Source organism: Diabrotica virgifera, chromosome 3 (assembly GCF_917563875.1).
Source record: "Diabrotica virgifera virgifera chromosome 3, PGI_DIABVI_V3a".
NCBI lineage: Eukaryota > Metazoa > Arthropoda > Insecta > Coleoptera > Chrysomelidae > Diabrotica > Diabrotica virgifera.
Genome location: NC_065445.1, coordinates 19,890,019 through 19,911,510, shown reverse-complemented (window position 1 = coordinate 19,911,510; position 21,492 = coordinate 19,890,019). Strand labels below are relative to the sequence as shown.

Sequence of the window (21,492 nt, the reverse complement as noted above, 5' to 3'; positions counted from 1 at the left end):
AGAGAGAGAGAGAGAGAGAGAGAGAGAGAGAGAGGTGCCTGTTTGTTTCGATTATTGGCAATCATTCTGGCTATAATTATTTTATTAACTGATGCTTAAAATAGATTAGTTATTTTTGTGGAGAACCATGTCCTCAGGTTCTTTAACCATGATATTCTTCTTCTCCCAATTCCTCGCTTTCCGAATATTTTGCCTTGAAGGATTACCCTCAGTAATCTGTATTAAGTATCGTTTCTCATTATGTGCCCGAGATATTCTAAGTATAGAGTAATATAGGGTACCTAATTCAGTCTAGATAAATATCTAGGGCGCAAATTACCTAAATCAATTATTATTTATTAAAACAAAAAATGTCTTATTTAGATCTCTTCTTCACTTTAACCAAGTCTAGACGTTATTAAAAGCCATTATTTATCAAATCCTGAACAAAACAAACACTCAGAACTTTATTTGGTTAAACCGCAGCTTGGCAACTTTTTAATCTTGAACAAAATTTAAATACTTCGTGGGTGCATGTCAGAAGTTCATTCATAATCATATTAATTGTTAGATTAGGTCTCGCCACGTAGCGGCAGAGGATTGTCGCATAGTAAAAATTAGTTTAAAAATATTTCTCTTTGAAAAAGTTTCACGACACTTTTTCCAAGTTGCACTAATGAAAGTTTACAACTGCTCGGGCAGCGACAAACTTTTTCTACCGTCTACCAGTCACGGACTAGCACCGGCTATACTTCTTGTATCAGAAACAAACTATGGTAATAATAGAATGACAGACAGACGTTCTTACAGTTACAGCTATATAACACACAACATACATTTTTGTAAGTATAGAAAAGTCTTTAAGTTACACTGAAATTTATATTTCGTATAAATAATAGTTTATTGGCAAAAATTCTGAACTACACTCATATATATAATATCGGTTTACAACGTTCTTCGACGTCTTCCGATTCCCAATCTCCATCTCGTTCTGTCATTCCATAGATCGTCCTCGAGTTCTATGTCCCTGATTTCTGTAGGCTCCTTCTCTCCAACTTCTTCTAGGCCTTCCTGGTCTGCGCCTTCCTCTTGGTTGCCATTCGAGGATTTTTCTTGGTATTCTATTCTATGACATTCTCCTTACGTGTCCGTACCAGCTGAGTTGTTTCGTCCTGATGTCGTCAACAATAGTATGTGTAACTCCCATGATTTCTCGGACTCTCTCGTTTGTTATTCTGTCGCGTCTAGATATTCCCGCTGAACGGCGCCAGAAGTCCATTTCTGTTGCTCTAAGCATTTTCTCTGTTCTGTCTTTTAGGGGCCAAACTTCGCATCCGTATGTTGTGATGCTTTTTATTATAGTGTTATATATTCTTTTTTTATTCTCCTTAGAAATATTTTTATCCCACAGTACGCTGTTTAGTAAGGATATGCCTTTCCTCCCCTGTATATTTCGTTCCTTAATAGCTGCATCTAATTTTCCGTCTTGAGTGATCTTTACTCCCAGGTATTTGTAGTCTTCACAAAATTTTATTTCTTGATTTTCCTCTACTCGGAGGCTATGTTTGTCTCCTCCGATACTCATGTATTCAGTTTTTCCATATTCACTTCTAGGCCCCACTCTGTAAACTCTTCTAATAGTTTTCGCATCATGTAACTAAGATCTTCAGAGTCCTGTGCGATGATCACCTGGTCATCCGCAAAGCACAGCGTGTACAAAGTTGAGTCCGTTAGTGGTATGCCCATATTCGTACATTTTTCCTTCCATTTGTTGAGTGCTGCTTCGAGGTATATTTTAAATAGTGTTTGTGAGATACAGCATCCTTGCCTTAGTCCTTTAGTTACTGTGAATCCAGGTGTTATGAGATTTCCCGTTTTAATTCTTGTTGTTTGTTGGTAATACAACGTTTTTACGGCTTCAACCAATTCTATATTTACATTTGTTTTCTCCAGTGCCTCCCATAATTTAACCAGCGGGACACTATCATACGCTTTTCTAAGGTCTACAAACATCAGATGGACTTCTTGGCCACGAGCAACTTTCTTTTCAATTATCTGAGTAATGGAGAAAACATGATCTATTGTAGATCGACCTGCGCGAAAACCAGCCTGTTCTTCGGCTTCCATATTTTGGTATTCTTCTTCTATTCGATTTTTAATAAGTTTTCCATATATTCTGCTGATACTACTAGTGACTGCAATACATGAACTACACTTACCGGCACAAAATTCCGCCATCCAAAATTTTTGATTAAGTTTGACAATCTATAACTTTATTATTTGTACGCCGATTTTCAAGATTCTTGCATCAGTTTGTAGGTACATGTATTGGTGTCGTTTTTTATTATTCGGGTAACAAAATTTTTTTGCTTAGATGGCATTATACGGGGGTGGACGGAAGCGTTGTATTTTCTCTTAAATTTAAAAAACTCTGTGGAAAAATTTTGAGGGCTGATTTTGTTTCATACTCCTTTTGTATTATCCTGGAAGTATCACTGACGTTTTGTTTTTTTAATTATCCAAATATCTCTTTTCTTGTAAGAGCTGTAAATAAAAACACTGCTTTGAAGGTTTTTTTAATTAAAATATCAAACTCACTAAAATTAACAAAACAAACAAAATTAACAACAAAGCCAAACAATTCAATAGCGGGTATGTCCACCTCTTGCATCAACGACTGCTCGCAATCTGTTTGGCATCGAAGAAAGATGTGTTATCCTTGCCTCGGGAATAGCCCGATATATCTCTACCAGGGTCATAACTGTACCAAATTTTCTGGAGGCCTAGCATGGCAGTGAATAGCTTTTTTTAATTCATCCTATAAATAATCAATAGGCTTGAGATCTGGGCTGCATGCAGGCCATTCTAATCTTATCAATCCAACCTCTATTTTATGAGTCAATCAGTGTTTTTATTTACAAAAAAGGGTACAGCTCTTACAAGAAAGGAGATATTCGGATAATTCAAAAAACAAAATTGTGATGCCTCCAATAATATGACAGGACTATAAAACAAAACCAGCCCTTCCATTTTTCCACAGAATGTTTTAAAGTTAGGAAGAAATGCAACACTTCCGTTCACCCCCGTAAAATGCAATGCAAACAAAATTTATGTGGTACCGGAATAATACCAAACGATATCAATGCATGTACCTACAAACTGGTACAAGAATCTTGAAAATCGGAATACAAATAATAAAGTTATAAATTATCAAACTTAATAAAAAATTTTGGGTGGCGGAATTTTGTGCCGGTGAGTGTATATTTATTTGAAATCAAAACTTGTGCGATCTTTGATGTTAGGATCTCAAATAGGGGCTGGTTCTATGTTTTTATAAAGGCGCTTTGCTACCGGGTCAATAAAAAACTTAAACTTAAGCAAAAAGGAATAAAATGATGAAATGAGGCGCAAAGAGGTCTACTTACCAATTCAATCCTTGCATTTGGTCTTCAAGAGGGCCCTCAGCTGCATTTAACACTGCACCAAGTCCTTACACGAAAAAAGCCTTACAAGCTAGGCTTTTACACCGGCAAACTAGCGAGCCGTTGGTTGAGTAGCAACTTGCGAGCCATTGATTGTAGAGCCACTCCTAAACCCTCCTAAACATAGACAAAATATTGGCATACCTACATACTTTACGATCGACTAGGTATGGGAATAACCTACCGGTTATAACCTAAAACCGGTTCTTTACTCAGCAGTAATCGGTTTTTCCGGTTGTTTTTTGTCCCGGTTATAACCAATTTTTTATTTTTAAAATATTAACCGGTAAAAGAGCGGATAAATGAAGAACAAAACGTTTCTTTCAGGAAAAAGTGTCGTAAATAAAATTTTTTGGAGGAAAACTGTATTGTTTCGAATCACAATGTCGTTTTTTAGTTGTTATTTTCTTTTAACACATAATTTTCTTATATTACTCTAGCCCAGTTGTAACAGGTAAAGTACTGATGCACAAATTAAATGTAGGTATACTACCTAACATATGGGCCATTCCACGAACATACGCCTGTTTTGGATTACTTCGACAACGAATATTTTACTGTGCAACATAAGAAGTATGAAAGTAAATGGCGCTAATAATTATTCCAATAAACAACAATGTAATTTGCAATTTACTTTCGTTCTTCTTATTTTGTACAGTAAAATATTCGTTGTCGAAGTAATCCAAAACAGGCGTATGTTCGTGGAATAGGGTATAAAAAAATTATTAGGAATTAAACCAAGTAAATAAGTATTTTGTAATTGATGGAATTAAAATAATCTCCTGTAAAATATTAATATTTTTACTACGGTTTAGAATGGGATGTGCGTATATTCTTTCGATAGTATCGATATCGATAATATTGATATCGATTCGAAAGAAGTATCGCAAGCTAAAGTGCAATGTACCTATATGTTACATTGTAGAGGGGTAGAGGTAATGGATTTTGGCAAGAGCTGTGAGTCAGGCCGATGCAGTACACAAGCTTACGTGTTATTTACAAAGTTTCTTGTCAAAATCCATTACCACTAACCTATTGGTTATTAGATATTGATTAAAAAAACCGAACACCGGTTTTTGGAATAACCGGTTTTTTTGACCGGTTATAGCCGCCAGGTTAAACCGTAAGAAAAAAAAATTGTATAACCGAAAACCGGTGTTTTGTCAAAAACCGCCATCCCTACAATCGACTATCAGGATATTGAAAATATTCTTTGGGGACCTAAATGTGCCTCTGACAGTGCAACTTTGCTCTGAACTCGATCTCCCGTTCGCAACTGACATGGCCATTTATACCGCCCTTTTTTGGATGGGCAAGATTTAATTATTTCAACTGGATACGCAAAATTAATGTTTTAAGATTTCTGCAAAGGAAAGTCTCAAAATAAATATTACATAGGATTTGGAAACGATTTTTTGTACTAATAGTTTTCGTATATATAAATAGTCGTAGATCCTATTGTTTTTCGTAAAAAGTCCGATACTGTCCATTTAATACCTTGCCTTTTCCTAGTATATATTTTGCTCTATCTTTCTTTATTTATTACGCTGGAGTTTTCTATTGGATTAGATCCATCTAAGTGGTTTATTTATTTAATGGCCATAGTTGCACGTTTTTGTCTACAATTTGAGGAAATAAATCGCAGTCCATTAGTTTGAATATAAATTTTGTGACCAGCTATCCATCGATTGAAGCGATGTTTTTGAAATAAATTTAATAAATTTTATTGAAAACCTTTTAGACCAGGGCGGATCTGGGAAAAATGACCACAATTAGAGGTAAGAGATGACATTTCTATTTTTTCCGAAAAAGTTGTGTGATACCTTTAATAATAATTACTGACTTTCTCTCCATCTCAAATTGATCAAGAGTATTGATAAAAAAAATTAAAATATTTTAAAATGGGCGTGTTTTTTTCCTTGCCCTCCATATTGTACTGCAGAAATTCTGAATGATGTTATTTCTGGTTTTTAACTTCTCGGCAACTGCATTTAAATGTTATCTAAAGATTAGCGTGCTGTCCAAAGTCACGGCTAGGTATTTTGGATGTTTATTTTGATTGACTCGAGTATTATTAAAGTGGACATTAAGGGTTCTTGACGCCTAATTGTTGTTTAGGTGGAAGTAAGTAAGAAGTAACTTCTAGATCTTCCGTCAGAATCTCCTCAGCTTTGTCTAGAGATTATGTTTGTATTAATAAAGCCCAGTCATTAGCATAGCCAAATTTTGTTGATGTTGCCGGCATGTCTGAGATGCAAAGGCTAAAAAGCACTGGTGCAAATTTCTTCTAGCGGCTTCTATGTATGTGCAAAGAGATAACACCTGGTCGGTGCAAACACAATTTAGTCTAAAACCTGCTTGTTTAATTGAAATAGCTTTGAGGATTATTGAACTTAAATATTTTATTAAAAATTATTCTTTCAAATAATTTTTTTTTTGTTTTATTTTGTTAAAGTGCTCTTTTAAAAACAACAAAAAATTGTAGAAGAAGTAGTACTTACAATGAAATGGGACTACCGATAGGAGATACGACACCCTACACGCTACACTATGCAGATGACCAAACTGTAATTGTCCAGAACAAGGAATATTCTTGAATATATGGCAAGGAAACTAATAGAGCAATATAGAAAATGGGGTCTGGAGGACATATAAAAAACTATAATATCTATTTGTGGAACAAACCATTTTAAACAGTGCTTGAAGATCTACAAACACACAGCCCTTAAAGATACGAGTATTTTTTGTTAATTATCTTTCCTTATAGTCCAAGAGGCAGCGCAGAAAAATCTCTTTGAATTTACTAAAGCTAAATTTTTCACAGTTGATTACTGTGATTGTGTAGAGATACATACTGCGGTAGGTCAAGCGAAACGTAGAACAGGGGTTACTGAGAGGGTATCAAAGTTGCTTTCCTATGAAGGTAATTAAATCCATTTACTAAGGCTGAAAATCAGTACACACATTCTAAATTAAATATAAATAAAATTATTATAGTCGGTCAGCTGTATGACGGGACAGATCCGGTCGGTCGGCCCCAGTGAATGTACAGGGTTATTCACTATATTTTGACCCCCTTGTAAACTGCTTTATTTACAGAATCAGAAAAAAATGTAAAACACAAAAGTTATTCGATTTTTTAATTATGATTTTTTACATATATATCGTACTAGTGACGTGATCCATTTGGGCGTGATGACGCAATCGAATATTGTTTTAAATGGGAATAGGGGTCAAGTGCTAGCTCATTTGAAAGGCTATTCAATTCCCTATTCGGTAATATAAACATTAACATGATTAATTGTACAGGGTGTTCAAAAAAATTTTTTTAATTAAATTAATTATTTTAATTAATAATTCAAAAAAATTTTGGACACCCTGTATAAATAATGATCCTAATGTTTATAGTATTGTATAGAGAATTGAATAACCTTTCAAATGAGCTAGCACACAACCCCTATTCTCATTTAAAAAAATAGTCGATTACGTAATCACGCCCAGATGGATGACGTCACTAGTACAATATATATGTCAAAAATCATAATTAAAAAATCGAAGTACTTTTGTATTTTACATTTTTTCCTAATTTTGTAAATAAAGCAGTTTGCAAGGGGGTCAAAATATAATGAATAACCCTGTACATTCATTGGGGCCGACCGACCGGTTCTGTCCCGCCATACAGCTGACCGACTATAATAACTGTTATTTATATTCAATTTAGAATGTGTGTACTGATTTTCAGCCTTAGTAAATGGATTTAATTACCTTCGTAGGGAAGCAATTTTGATACCCTCTCAGTAACCCCTGTTCTACGTTTCGCTTGACCGACCGCAGTATGTTTCTCTACACAATCACAGTAATCAATTGTGAAAAATTTAGCTTTAGTAAATTTAAAGAGAATTTTCAGCGCTGCGTCTCCGTCTATTACTTACGAAAAAAATTGTTTTATTTATATTTATTTTAAGCAATCATATTTTAAATCTTATTAGAGACCACACTCTTTTAAAAATCGTAAATAACAAATTAACACAAAACTTCAGGAGCCGAAGTCCAGCCTGTAGACTAGATAACTTGGAGACTATTTTTGTCGTAATATTCGTATTCAGCAACTCCATAAACCGCCGAATAATGATTTAGACTAATTTAGAATGAAAATGACATAAAACTCTAGGAGATGAGGTACACTATGGGCACCAGGTAGCTCGAGAACTGTCGTCGTTATTAGATTCGTGTAGAGATGCATCAAGTCAAACTAGTTTGATTTTATTTAACAAACTTGACTTGACATGAAAACCAAACATTTTTGTAAAAAAGTTTGATTTGACTTGATTTCAATATCTTCAGGTTTGACTTGAAATCAAACTTCTTCAAACAGTTTGAAGTTTGAATATCATATTGCGCAACGTGTTTATTTCCAATTATAATTGAGAGCGTACCGACTTTTGTTTTGACTTATTTGGATAGGTCTGAATCTGCTACTCCGCAAATTAGTTTGTAGTTCATAATTAATAGGTGTGTTGTAGCATCAGTTTCAAACGGTTTGAAACCATCAGCGAATAGCGGACCAACGCGAGTAGAGGCGATAGCACTGGTGATTGTATTATGTTCTCTCACTGACCAACTGTTTGCTGACGGTTTCTGACTAGTTTGACTGTTTTGCTAGAACAAACCTATTATTATTAAGAAGTATCTATGCTTGGCTTGTTTATTACGTTCGTTTTGAAGTGTGCGCTTTGTAAAATAGTATCTGAACCTAAATATTTTTCGGCTCAGAATAAGTATATACCAGATCAAATTGAGTCTGATTTTGAAGGTATTCCCACTGCAAAAATTAAGAGAAAAAAATCTGCATACTTGTATTATGTAAAAATAAAGAACAGTGTTATAAAATACTGAACTAATTCTTTAAGACGACATTGCAAAGTCGCAAAAAATTCATTAAACCTACTCTATCAAAAATATATTATTTTGTTGTTCCTTCATAAATTTTTGTTAAAGGGGTCGTTCAAGTATTACGAAACGCAATTTTTGAAGCTCTTACAACCTCTTTATCCCCTCTGTATCTTTTCATCTTTTGTTGTGAAGAAAGGTATTTATTGCAAACACGTGTTAATGTGCTTGATCTGATCAATAAAAATCTTAAGATATTTTCACTTGAATACTATTGTCCTATTATAACATGAGCGGAGCGTGAGGGGGCAATATAATATAATCTAGGGGTTTTATGTAAAATATAAACGAAAGTTTAAAAGTTGGGAGATTGTGATTCAGTAGTTTTTTTATTTAAGTTAAAAATTACTAGGAGGACTATCGCCGTTATCATATACATGTTCAGCGACCTTGAAAGCTCCCGAGTAACAAAATTAAACTCATTCCTGTCAGTATTTTTCGAGTTGCAAATATTTTATTTTCTATGCAATTTGAAAATGCATTTTCCTTGTGCACAAAATGCAATTTTCATTTCACCCCAATAAATTTCTTCACCAACTTTCCTGACACCTTGTCGAATCGAATGCAAAAGGTTGCATAGCCGTTCAATATTTTGTCTATAATTTAAAAATAAAAATCGATCTGTTTCGGAATTTGTCTCCAAAGTCGCTCATTCGCAAAAAATTAATTTATTCCATACTTTTGTCCTTCACTGCATTTCTATCCATATCAGTAATAATATTCTTCGTATCGTATATTCGCGTGCGACTCTAAGAATTTTAAAATTCCAACCGGTTTACGCGGGAAAATTATAAGAAACTCCTTTTTCCATTATCAAAGAAGGCTCAGACTCTATACGAGGTTCGTTATCCTGTGAAACAAACGCCGATCTGATGAGAGCCGCCGATCCTCGAGGAATACCTAAACACTACTTGAAAATCTACAAACACACAGCCCTTCCAGATTAAATTCGCCCTACGGACTTTTCTGTCGAATCGTCTCCTCTTCTCCTCCTCCGGTTTCCAGTCGTCGTGTTCGAAACGTCATTATCTTTACACTAGCACATCCGTTCCTGGAATAAGGAAAGAGTCCTCGATATTTCTGGTAGAGTCACTCCGGCTCGGGCTTCGACACATATCACCTTTTATTAAAGTGACCGAATTTAACTTTATCACGACGGCGACGTCGACGTCGAAACGGACTGACATACAAATATATAAAACGTAAAATTGTTCCAACGGAAAGTTGCATTTTTCGAGATGGCAACTATTTACAATATACACTGCTCAAAAAAGTAAATATTAGCTTTATTTATATTAACGTGTTCGGCAACTATGACCACTCGCACAGGTATGGTGGTTGTTGGGTCGGTTTTACCCGTACGTGAAGTTGTATAGCAGGAATACACTCAAATAGTCAAATCTCGTTTACTCGGTGAACAAATACCACATCGTCGGGTTAAAAGCAAAACACACTAAGTCAAAAAAGTGGCTTTTGAGTTAATGCAGTTTTAAATTTGACTTTCATCTTATTCATCATTTAAAGATCCTTGTTATTTTTTTTAATAAAATCTCTGCTCTTTATATCTTCACACATGTTATAAATCAGTCTTTTATTAAAAAAATATTAAATTTGATAGAGGAAGAGCTATAATAAACTAGTTTTTGTGAACGTCTCAATGACTTAATGTGTTTTACCTGAAACTGAAAAGTTAATGTATTTTGCTTGTACTTTTATAATCGCATTGTTGACTTATTCGTACTTAAAATTTTGGTCTTATAGAAAGTACTTAAATAACCTCATAGAAAATTAATAAAAAAAATTAAAAACGATTTTCTATTAAGTAAAATTAATATGACACTATAAAAATTATTTGAAATGTTGAGATTTTAACTTATACTATCTCGTCATCCTCTGAATCACTAACAGACAGAGGCGTGCGGTCCATGAAAGCGGGGGAAGCGCCGCTTTCCTATTTATTCGTCGATAAAAGAAAATATATTATTAATTTATATTTAATAATAAAATTTCTTTCCCTAATCCAAATAATCTACATATTACCTAGCCAATAGGCATTGAAAAATATTAAAAATTAATCGCGTACGAACGAACTCAATATGCACACAATTTAACTATTTGGTCCACTCCTGGCGCTTAAAATCGCCGCTTGTCATGCAGTTGTTCCTTTTAAAATTAAATTGACCTTTTAAAATTGGTCAGGGTTCAATGACCGCACCCACTAGTCGCGCGAATTTTGGTATGCCATGGAAGCGCTCGTCGTATCGCCTTCCCGAAAGTGAGATGCTCCGACTCTTATTGCTGCTAAGGGGTGCTTAGGTATTACATACATTCGCTTAAAGAATATTTCGATTTAAATTTTTTGCAGAGATATTTCCTTTTACTGATCTTTTATTTGACATTTTACAGAAATCAAATGGTATTGCATTTTGTATAAGACAAATTGATAATAATAATAATATAATAATAATAGAGTTTATTTGTAGCAATTAGTACACAATAATAAACCCAAGTTCTCACTGAAGTTGTTAGTCACATGGACTACAACTTGTGCGTGAGGGTTAAATTTTGATTATAAAACAACATTAATTTATCTTAAAGTTTACAAAAAGGTATTAAATAGTCTGTTTCGTTCATCTGTCTTCAAATTTGGGCTCCTCTTCTCGCTAATTCAGTTAACGTTAAATTTTGTTTATCGGACCTACGAAAATCTCTAATAAAATTCAACAAAAGATTACGAAAAACTTCAGATGGGATTCTTCTGGCGGGGACTTCGTTTTATATGAGAATTATTATCATGACTTTTAAGGTGTTTTATTAATTTTTACAGTAATTTTCTCAATTTAAACATTTATAAGTGATATTGGATATAAATCATTTTTGACATTGATGACTTTATTAATACGATAATTAAAAAACGAGAGCAGTTTAAAAATATTTGGGATAAAAATGAACATATGGGGTTTGAAAATGAAAGAAAAATAATGAAGATTGATAATTTCGGAGACAGAGAGACCGAGAAAACAGAGGAAACAAAGAGACCTTTTGATAATATTCTACAACAAATGAATTCTAGCTTTCAAAATTTTAACGATTTTAAAATTTGTAGAATTATATATAATCTTAATATTTCGAATTATAATTCATCAAAATTTCCCACAGAGGAATTTATGCCATTACGATTAAATAATGAAAATTTTTTGATATCCCAGCTTTGCATTCTCAGTTAAGTATCATTTATGAAACAACTGACATGAATAATAAAATAATACCCAGAAATCTGGGATTTCTTTATAACTACTAGTTTAAACAAGTCGCTGTGTGAAGTGGTCAAGTTGTGTGAATTAGTACTACTAACTATCCCAGCAACAGGTGCATCAGTTGAACGAAGTTTTGCAGTATTAAGATGCATTAAAAGTTTCAAATTAAGAGTTTAAAAGAAATTCAACAAGCGAAGACCGACTTTGAAAGTTAGCCCTATTATCCATTAAAAAAGACTGCATTCAACAATTATCAGAAGTTGATAGGAGAATAGACCTCGAGTATAAATAAGTGTCATTTTAGTGAAAGTTGTGTGTTGTGGAAAATGCCTCGGACTATATATTTTTTTTAATAGGATTCTTCTTTAGAAAACCAAGCCCGGCGCGATGACTCAAGGCCCGAGCTAGCAATACAGATCAATGATAGGTCACTAGTCACTAGAAATAGCGGGAATAGAGTGCCTCACGCATTCACGCGTCACGGATTTAGTGTGTGAGTCCTTGTACGCAGGACGTCTCACATAATTAAGTAGGTACTTTGCTGATAGAGAGCCCCTGCGCATCAGAGTGTTATCAGGTGGAAAGTTGCTCGACCCTCGACCCTTAAGAAAATATTTTTATATCCTTATTAAACTAATTCGAAAAAGTCACCGCACGCCACTGCTAATAGATGATGGTTCGGCTGCATTGTCCCTTACTAAGGTTGAAGTTGGTACTGGTAGATTATCATACCAGCAATCAAGAACAGGAGGTACAATATTTTTTTACAAAGTTTCACCAAGTTCCTTTTTTTTTGCTTTAAAAACTGGCAACTGCTTAGTGTACAATTTGGGAATGGTCAGAATTTTTAAAACGTCCTCTTTTATGTTTCTCTTGCTAAGAACGGTTCGTTTAAAATTAACATGTATACTTTTATAGTTATCTACAAAATTATATTTATATTGAATAATGTTGGCAACTGTTTTTAATACCTAAAACATTTCACGTTTAACCAATTAACAATATTTCCTTCAAAATCCTTGTTTTTATTTATTATTATCATCTGAGCCAGTTATTCAAATTTAAAAATTCCTTATGTTCAATTTTTCTTGATTTGTAAGCAGGATTATCACCTTTTCCGGTTTTTCTTGCCATTCTAAAGATATTCTCGTATACATATGTACACTAAAAATATCTATTTTGTGTTTGGCGGTTTCGATGGCACTATGCATAGTATCTCTATGTAGGAATGCCCAATATCCATAAACTTCTGTTCAATGACATCAAGTGTTGGATGGCATTGAACAGTAGGAAGCAATACAGCGGCTATTTAACGATTCGTTTTTTTCCACTACACGTATCAAAGAAGATAGTTACATGCATCACATTTTTTCGATTCTCTGTTAATGATTGTATATAAAGTGACAAACAGGTGCCAATTTCACAGCTACTCTTTTTCCATTTACTTCTGTCCAAAAATAACAAAATGCGTTATTGGTTGGAGCAGCTTCATAAATTGTAAAATTGTTTACCTAAGTTTAGTTTCCGTAAATAATAAAGCAAACTAATTTAAGATGTTGGAATTTGTAACACACTTTGCATGTCACAGCAAATGGATGTTTACAACGATGTTTATGGATTTTGGTGGGTGTAGTCCAGAGAAATAAGATTTTTCTCGTGACACATCCCCCTCCAGGCCGAAACCAAATTTTTTGAGTAGTATGGCCATCTATATTAATAACCTTTATGTTTACTGCAGCCGATTTTGATGATATATAGTTATAAACAAATGAAGATAAAAAAACGGTAAATTTTCGCTTTTTTCGTCTATAACCAAAAAGTCAAGCATTTTAAACAAATTTGAGAGTAAGAAACTCATAAATCGTCTGAAAAATTTCAATATGGCGTTCGCTGAATATGTCTCTCCTTATTGGTTGCTTAGAAAATTGCAAAATAAATCATAAATTTTGAGTTTTTATAAATATTTATATATGCGGCTACGAGCGGCCGCAGGGGTTGGTTGCATTATAGCAAAAGAACATATAAAGCACATGACAAGATGGGAATTTATATCTGAGAAAATATTAAAAATTGAAATGAATATAGATCAAACTAGTAACACAACAATAATAATTGTATATGGACCAGGTGAAGATGAAGTTGCAAGTAAAAAAGATGACTTCTGGGAGGAGCTGACAGATATAGTGGAAAACGTAAATGGCAGACTAATCATCATGGGAGATTTTAACAGTAGAGTAGGAAAAGGAAATGACACAATAGATGTAATTGGAATGCATGGAGAGGAGACCAGAAACAATAATGGAAATAGGTTGATCAATTTTTGCATGGAGAACAACTTGATAGTAACGAATACGTTTTACATGCACAAAGATATACACAAATATACCAGAGAAGTTAGAAGCAGAAATGAAAGATCAATAATAGATTATGTACTAATCAACAGACAAAATCGAAAAGAAATAACTGACGTGAAAATTAATAGAGGCGCAGAAATCTACAGTGACCACTACTTATTAGTAGCTAAGTGGAAAATTGAGGATAATAACCATCAAGAAATAACAAAAATGACAAGCCAGAACAAGAATAGGAACGAATCAATCAGATCCTATAAGCTACAAGACAAAAAGATTGCTGAACAATATAAAAACACTACAGAAACACACATCGAAAACAGAAGACAAATATGGCGAAGTCTGAATCTAGAAGAACTCTGGCTAGAATTTAAGGATACCATCCTAAAGGCAGCAAAAGAAACATGTGGTACAATAGTAGTAAATAAAAATATAAAACAGACAAGGTGGTGGAACGAAGAAATTAAAGATCAAGTGAAAAGAAAGAAAAGTTTATGGAAACAATACCTCGGAGACAGAACAGATAATAATTACACGCTATATAAAGAACAACGTACTAATGTCAAAGAACTAGTAACCCGAGCCAAACAGAGATCCTGGGAAGAATTTGGAACAAAATTAGAAGAAAATAGCCAAGGAAATCAGAAGTTACTCTACAGAGTTTTGAAGAACCTACGAAAGGACAAACAACCAAACATAAGACAGATCAAATCAAAAGATAATGTACTACTGACAGATGAAGACGAAATTATGAAAAGATGGAAGGAGCATTTCCAAGATCTACTAAATGGAACAACCACCAGTAATGAGTCACATGAACAAACGACCACCCCCAACGTAGAACACGACGACGAAGACGAAAATATCGATAAGAATGAAGTACTGGAAGCCATCTCGCATCTAAAAGTAGGAAAATCAGCAGGCCATGATAAGATCACACCAGAAATGCTGAAAAATCTAGGGGTGTCAGGGGTAGAGATGTTAACAGAAATTCTCAACAAAGCATGGCACTTGGGTACTGTACCAGAAGATTGGAAAACAGGAATTATATTGCCCATTTTTAAGAAAGGGGACACAAGAAATTGCGGCAACTACAGAGGTATTACGTTGTTAAGTGTGGTGTCAAAATCGTACGAATATATTTTAAACAAAAAACTTAGTTCAATAGTTGAACACAACCTAGCAGAACCACAAAGTGGGTTCAGGAAAGGCCGGAGTACCCAAGACCACATCTTTACGATCAAACAAGTAACAGAAAAAACGAGAACTACTAAAACTGAAGTATATGCAGCATTTATAGATTTAGAAAAAGCATTCGATAAAGTTTCACAATACAAAGTATGGGAAAGTCTCGAACGAAGAAATATTGATCTCAAACTGAGGCAGGCTATACAAAGCTTATATAAACGTAACAAATGCTACATCAGGAAAGATAATACCCATTCTGAAACTTTTGAGATAAATGATGGACTGAAGCAGGGAGGAGTACTGAGCCCCACACTATTCATCGTACTCATGGATGACATCATAAAAGTAATGGAAGCAAAGACACGCAAATTACACATTGGTTACCACAGACTAGAACCTATAGGAATTTCAGTATGTGCATTTGCAGACGACCTGATGTTACTAGCACACAGCGAAGATGACCTCAAAAGGAACCTAATAATGTGGAAAGAGGAGCTGGAAGAGAGAAATATGAAAATAAACATGGAGAAAACAAAGATAATGGTCATGGGGAATGAAGATAAACAAGTAAATATAGAGATAAATAACAAGAAACTAGAACAAGTAACAACATATAAATACTTGGGTGTGAAAATAGAGAATGGAGGAAGATCAGAAGAAGAAGTCAACGAAAGGATAACCATGGCGTCCAGAATGTACCACAGCTTAAACAGAACATTCATTGGAAAGAGAGAAGTAAGCAGCAGGACAAAGATGATGGTATATAAAACAATCTTCAGGCCAATCCTTACCTATGGTAGTGAGAGCTGGGTGCTAACATAATCATCGAAAAGCAGAATAAACTCCATGGACATGAAGTACCTAAGAAAAGTAAAAGGAATTACAAGACGTGATAGAATAAGAAACAGCAGTGTGCGAGAAGAACTACAAGTCGAACCAATAACACAAATATTAGATAGGAACAAGCTTAAATGGTTTGGACATTTGTGTAGAATGAACGATGATAGACAGGTAAAACGCATATGGGAGGCAAAAGTACAAAACAAGAGAGGAAGAGGGAGACCAAAGAAAACCTGGAACGATGAAGTGGTAGAAATTCTGAGGACGAAAAATACAACGTGGACTGAAGCGAAACGAAGGGACAAGAATAAGCAAGATTGGAGACGATTTATATATGATGTAGATGTATGAAATGTATTTGTAAACACCTTACACCGTTAGGTAGAAAGGTTTAGATTATATATATATATATATATATGTTACAGTGAAAGCTGAATATTAGTCAAGGTGTACCGTCGCTAGTGATTGTCGACCTTCACTGAAATGACCAGTGAATGTTGATAGTAGAAAATATATATCAGCTTTCACTAGGGAAGGTGAACCTTCACGGAATCAGCCTAGGGAATGTTGAACATCTGGCGGATGTGCACGGCGGGCGAACGACCTTGACCTGGTGCCAGTGATGTCTGGTGTCTGCAGCATTGTGCATATTACATTCCCGCCCAGCCGGCTGTCAGTGTTGGTGAGGTTATGTTATTGTGCAACTGTGTGTTATATCCTGATGTGGTATTTTAATTCTGAAGGTGGTGCGCTTATGTTTTAAAGTGGTTCAGTGTTAATGAACGATAATGTCTAAATCTGCGCAGTTTTACGAACTACTTAAAGATGAGCGTGAAAATTCCAAGTTGAATTGTGTTTCAGTGAATAAGGTGAAGTATGAGCTTCTTATTGATAAGGTTAAGACTGTAAAAATAAAATCTAATAAGGATGGCAATGACTACCGGTTTTTGAAAAGGTATGATGTTATTGAGGTGAATGGAATCACCAAATTAATATCCCCAGTAACTGAACAAGATAGCATCAAGTATTTTATATGCGATGAAGATCTTTTTCAGATATTAAATGATGCTCACATTACAACCGGACATGGTGGGCGAGATCGCATGGTGAAACATTTAAAAACAAAATACAAGAATATAACCTACAAGGATATATCAATCTTTCTAAGTCTCTGCGAGCCTTGCCTACAGAAACAAAAAAGCCTAAAGAAAGGTATTGTAGTTAAGCCGTTGCTTTTTAAAGAGTTGAATCATAGATGCCAAGTTGATTTAATCGATTTCCAATCGCAGCCAGACGGCGAGTATAAATTTATATTAGTGTACCAAGATCATCTCACAAAGTTTGTTGTTCTCAGAGCACTAAAGTCTAAAACAGCTGATGAGGTTTGTGAAAATATAATAGATATTTTTACTTTGCTAGGCGCCCCAACAGTATTGCAGTCAGATAATGGACGGGAATTTGTGAATAAAATTATTAATGGATTAGTTGATTTTTGGCCTAATTTTAAAATTGTCCATGGGAAACCAAGACATAGCCAAAGTCAGGGCAGTGTCGAAAGGGCTAACCAGGATGTGGAAAATATGCTTACCATATGGATGCATGACCACAAATCTTCTAATTGGAGCTACGGTCTGAAGTTTATTCAGTTGATGAAAAATAGTGCTTTACACAGCGGCATAAAAAGAACACCGTATGAAGCCATGTTTGGATGTCCACCTAAGCACGGATTAGCTACTTCCAGTATCCCTACTGAAGCTTTAACAAATGTAGAGTCTGAAGAAGATCTTGAAGCCGTTATTAGGGACATTACTGTTAGTGGTGAGCACGATACAGGTGAAAATATACAGGAAACCTCCAGTACACTTGAAAATGAGGGTGATTTGAGTGTTACAGAGAACAGCGAAGACCAACACTTAGAAGGTACTAGTTACCTTTTAACTGACCTGGACAAATCAACTATGGACATTAAAAGACAACGAGATGAAGCATTCAAATGCCTAACAGATCAAGCAAAACGTATGAAAAGTACATCTGACCATAAACTACAACCTGTTGACAAAGGTTGCACTGTGAGAGTTCCTGTTCCTGATGTGGACCGAGGCCGAGGGGATGCACGGTCAATTCTTGGCGTTGTGTTGGATGTAGTGGATAATGGATTTTACCGCATAGGAACCAGAGATGGTGTTCTGAAACAGCTGTATGCTCGGTAAGTTTTATTATTCTATTATAACAAGTAAAATCTTACCCTAAGTAGGCCACAGTCGTCAATTTAGTTTACATTTTTAATACTTTTATGAAGTTTAACTTGTTTGAACGTATTTAATACCGCATAGTATAATAATTAGTAATTTTACATTTAAGCCTACAAGTATCTTTTTATTTGCAGATCCCAGTTTAATACTTGTCCAGTAAACATTATAAAAGAAGATGAAATTCCAATAAAAATTCCATACTGAAATTCCATACTTTTATGAAGTTTAACTTGTTTGAACGTATTTAATACCGCATAGTATAATAATTAGTAATTTTACATTTAAGCCTACAAGTATCTTTTTATTTGCAGATCCCAGTTTAATACTTGTCCAGTAAACATTATAAAAGAAGATGAAATTCCAATAAAAATTCCATACTGAAATTCCATACTTTTATGAAGTTTAACTTGTTTGAACGTATTTAATACCGCATAGTATAATAATTAGTAATTTTACATTTAAGCCTGCAAGTATCTTTTTATTTGCAGATCCCAGTTTAATACTTGTCCAGTAAACATTATAAAAGAAGATGAAATTCCAATAAAAATTCCATACTGAAATTCCATACTTTTATGAAGTTTAACTTGTTTGAACGTATTTAATACCGCATAGTATAATAATTAGTAATTTTACATTTAAGCCTGCAAGTATCTTTTTATTTGCAGATCCCAGTTTAATACTTGTCCAGTAAACATTATAAAAGAAGATGAAATTCCAATGGAAAAGACACTTACTTTACGAACAGTTGCTACTACTCAGTCAACCGGAAGTGGGCAAGGATTTTTTAAGTGCAGTTGTAACAAGAAGTGCCAAACAAAGAAGTGTTACTGCATAAAAAACAATGTTTTATGCAATTCCAAATGCCATAAAGCATTATCATGTTGCAACAAATAATTTTATTATTGTTGACTATAGTATTTTCGTCTCTATTATAGTCTTTAAATTGTAGACTATAGTTTCACGTTTTATTTTGTTCTTATTTGTTCATCTTTCAAATTCTAAATTTACTTTTGTTATAAAAGTATACGTGATTTAAGATTAGTCTTTTATTTCTCTCTAACTTTCCCTAGACTGTTGTAGAGGAGGTTGTCATTCACTATAGGAATTGTCAACCTTCACTAGTGGATGTTGATCTTGTTTGTACGTCTGTGTAACTTTCCCTAGACTGCTGTAGGGGAGGTTGACGTTCACTAAGAATGGTCAACCTTCACTAGTGAAAGTTGATCTTGTTATTTCAGAATTCAACTTTCACTAAGATGCCCAGCGAGAGTCGACCGTGACTAGTAAAGGTTAACCTTCCCTGAAACGTCAACTTTCACTGTAACATATATATATATAAATATTTATAACTTATGTAAAAATTAACTTAGAACCTTATTATTACACGAATTGCTGAGACTTGTGGTGCTTAAATTATATTTTAAATTTCAAAGAAATTGGTCAAATAGTTTAAAAGTTATTTAATATGTTTATCCCAAATTCATTTTTTTTGCAACACTATAAGTCAGAAAATTATGAGGTTACAGTAAGACTTCGGACAGTTTATGGAAGAAGAAAATTTATACTATTGACTTCATTAAAAAAAAATGACAAAAAGTAATTTTAAACAGTGTAAAATTATTTTGCAAGACACGTCGATTTTTTGCTTACTTATAAATACAGTGGAACCTCGATAACTCGGATTAATCGGGACCGCGGCCGATCCGGGTTATCGAAAATCCGGGTTAGCCGGAGAATATAGTAAAAATTAATAAATAACCTCCATTATAATTACAAAAACATGAAACACATATGCACAGTACACATCTAAATTACGTATAGTTGTATAGAGTGTAGAGTTTTGTTCATTTCTTGGTAAAAAACTCATAAAAAAGTCATACTGTAGAGATGTACCGACACCATAATATGGTAGGTCTGGATCCTGCGTACAAAAAAAAATTGATAAATAGCAAGCTGAAAATTTGTTATTAGCTTAAGGGTGTCTAGTCGGACAAACATTAATATATGGGAACACTGGAACAGGGGAAGTTTTAACTGTGGAACAGGTTAAAAATTTGGAACGGTCAGACCACGAAAACGGCACATGTATTTTGTCCGACAGAACAGACTTAAACTCTCCGAACAGAGATTAAACTCTCATGCAAAAATCAGACTGCTATTTATCACCAAATTGGCGTTTTAATGAGTGGAACATGTAGAATATGTCAAATGACAGGAATTATGACAGGTGATAAATAGCAGTCTGATTTTTGCATGAGAGTTTAATCTTTGTTCGGAGAGTTTATGTCTGTTCTGTCGGATAAAACAAATGTGCCATTTTCGTGTTCTGACCGTTCCAAATTTTTGACCTGTTCCACAATTAAAACTGCCCCTGTTCCAGTGTTCTCATATATCAAAGTTTATCCGACTAGACACCCTTAAGCTATTAATAAATTTTTAGCTTGCTATTAATCAACTTTTTTTTCATACGCGGGATCCAGACCTATGGTAGCATAATATCATTATGATGCTGCAATAAATTTATTTTAAAGATTCGCCTTTATCAATCCTACCTAATGTTTCTAGTTTCTTTTCCAATGTCACAACATTTTTACGTTTTGTTACCATTACGTAGACAAAGCAAACACAATCTGAAGCACGATTACATTACAGAACGGAAGTGATTAATAGGCTGTACTACACACAATACGGTCACAAGGAACAATGTTGTTATTTAAGAACAGACAAGACCATTGTTTTAAAAAAGAATTTTTAAATAGTCACGTCTTTTTTAAACAATGCTAAGACAGTTTGACATAAATAAAGAAAAAGGAATACAGACAGGTGCCTGTTCTTTCCGATAAGCTGAGACGGTCGCTCTGGCTGCCGCCGTGTGCATGAATCATTTTTACTATTGTACTTATGTGTTCAAATTACACAAATACACATTATCTCTCAAATATTATTTGGCCTACATACATTTTTATTTGATAAAATTGTTAAATTGTTTATTTGTTAAATTTTTGTCTGATGAAAATCGGTCCGGGTTAGCCGGACTTCCGGGTTATCGGGGGCCGACTTATCGGGGTTCCACTGTAATTAGAATAACTTTTTAACCGTTACCCGTAGAAAAATTATTTTTTCAGATTTGGAAAGACTGAATTTTTATACACATTTAGAAAGAAAAATAATTGTCCTAGGACAATTAGGGACG

The 21,492-nt window shown here is 34.2% G+C and overlaps 1 protein-coding gene across 1 annotated transcript; it reads left to right on the top strand.

Annotated features, from left to right (window-relative positions):
• The first annotated feature begins 16,725 nt into the window (after nt 1-16,725).
• Nucleotides 16,726-19,275, top strand: LOC126882784 (KRAB-A domain-containing protein 2-like). The gene is made up of 2 exons (XM_050647816.1): nt 16,726-18,253; nt 18,965-19,275. The coding sequence occupies exons 1-2, from the start codon at nt 16,836-16,838 to the stop codon at nt 19,191-19,193; spliced, it is 1,647 nt and encodes a 548-aa protein (XP_050503773.1). The 5' UTR covers nt 16,726-16,835; the 3' UTR covers nt 19,194-19,275.
• Nucleotides 19,276-21,492: the final 2,217 nt, after the last annotated feature.

What these genes read in the sequence shown, in the direction of transcription:
- LOC126882784 (XM_050647816.1), top strand. Translation starts at nt 16,836, where the DNA reads ATGTCTAAATCTGCGCAGTTTTACGAACTACTTAAAGATGAGCGTGAA. An exon ending in CTGAAACAGCTGTATGCTCG is followed by an intron (nt 18,254 to 18,964) that starts GTAAGTTTTATT and finishes TTTTATTTGCAG; the next exon opens with ATCCCAGTTTAATACTTGTC.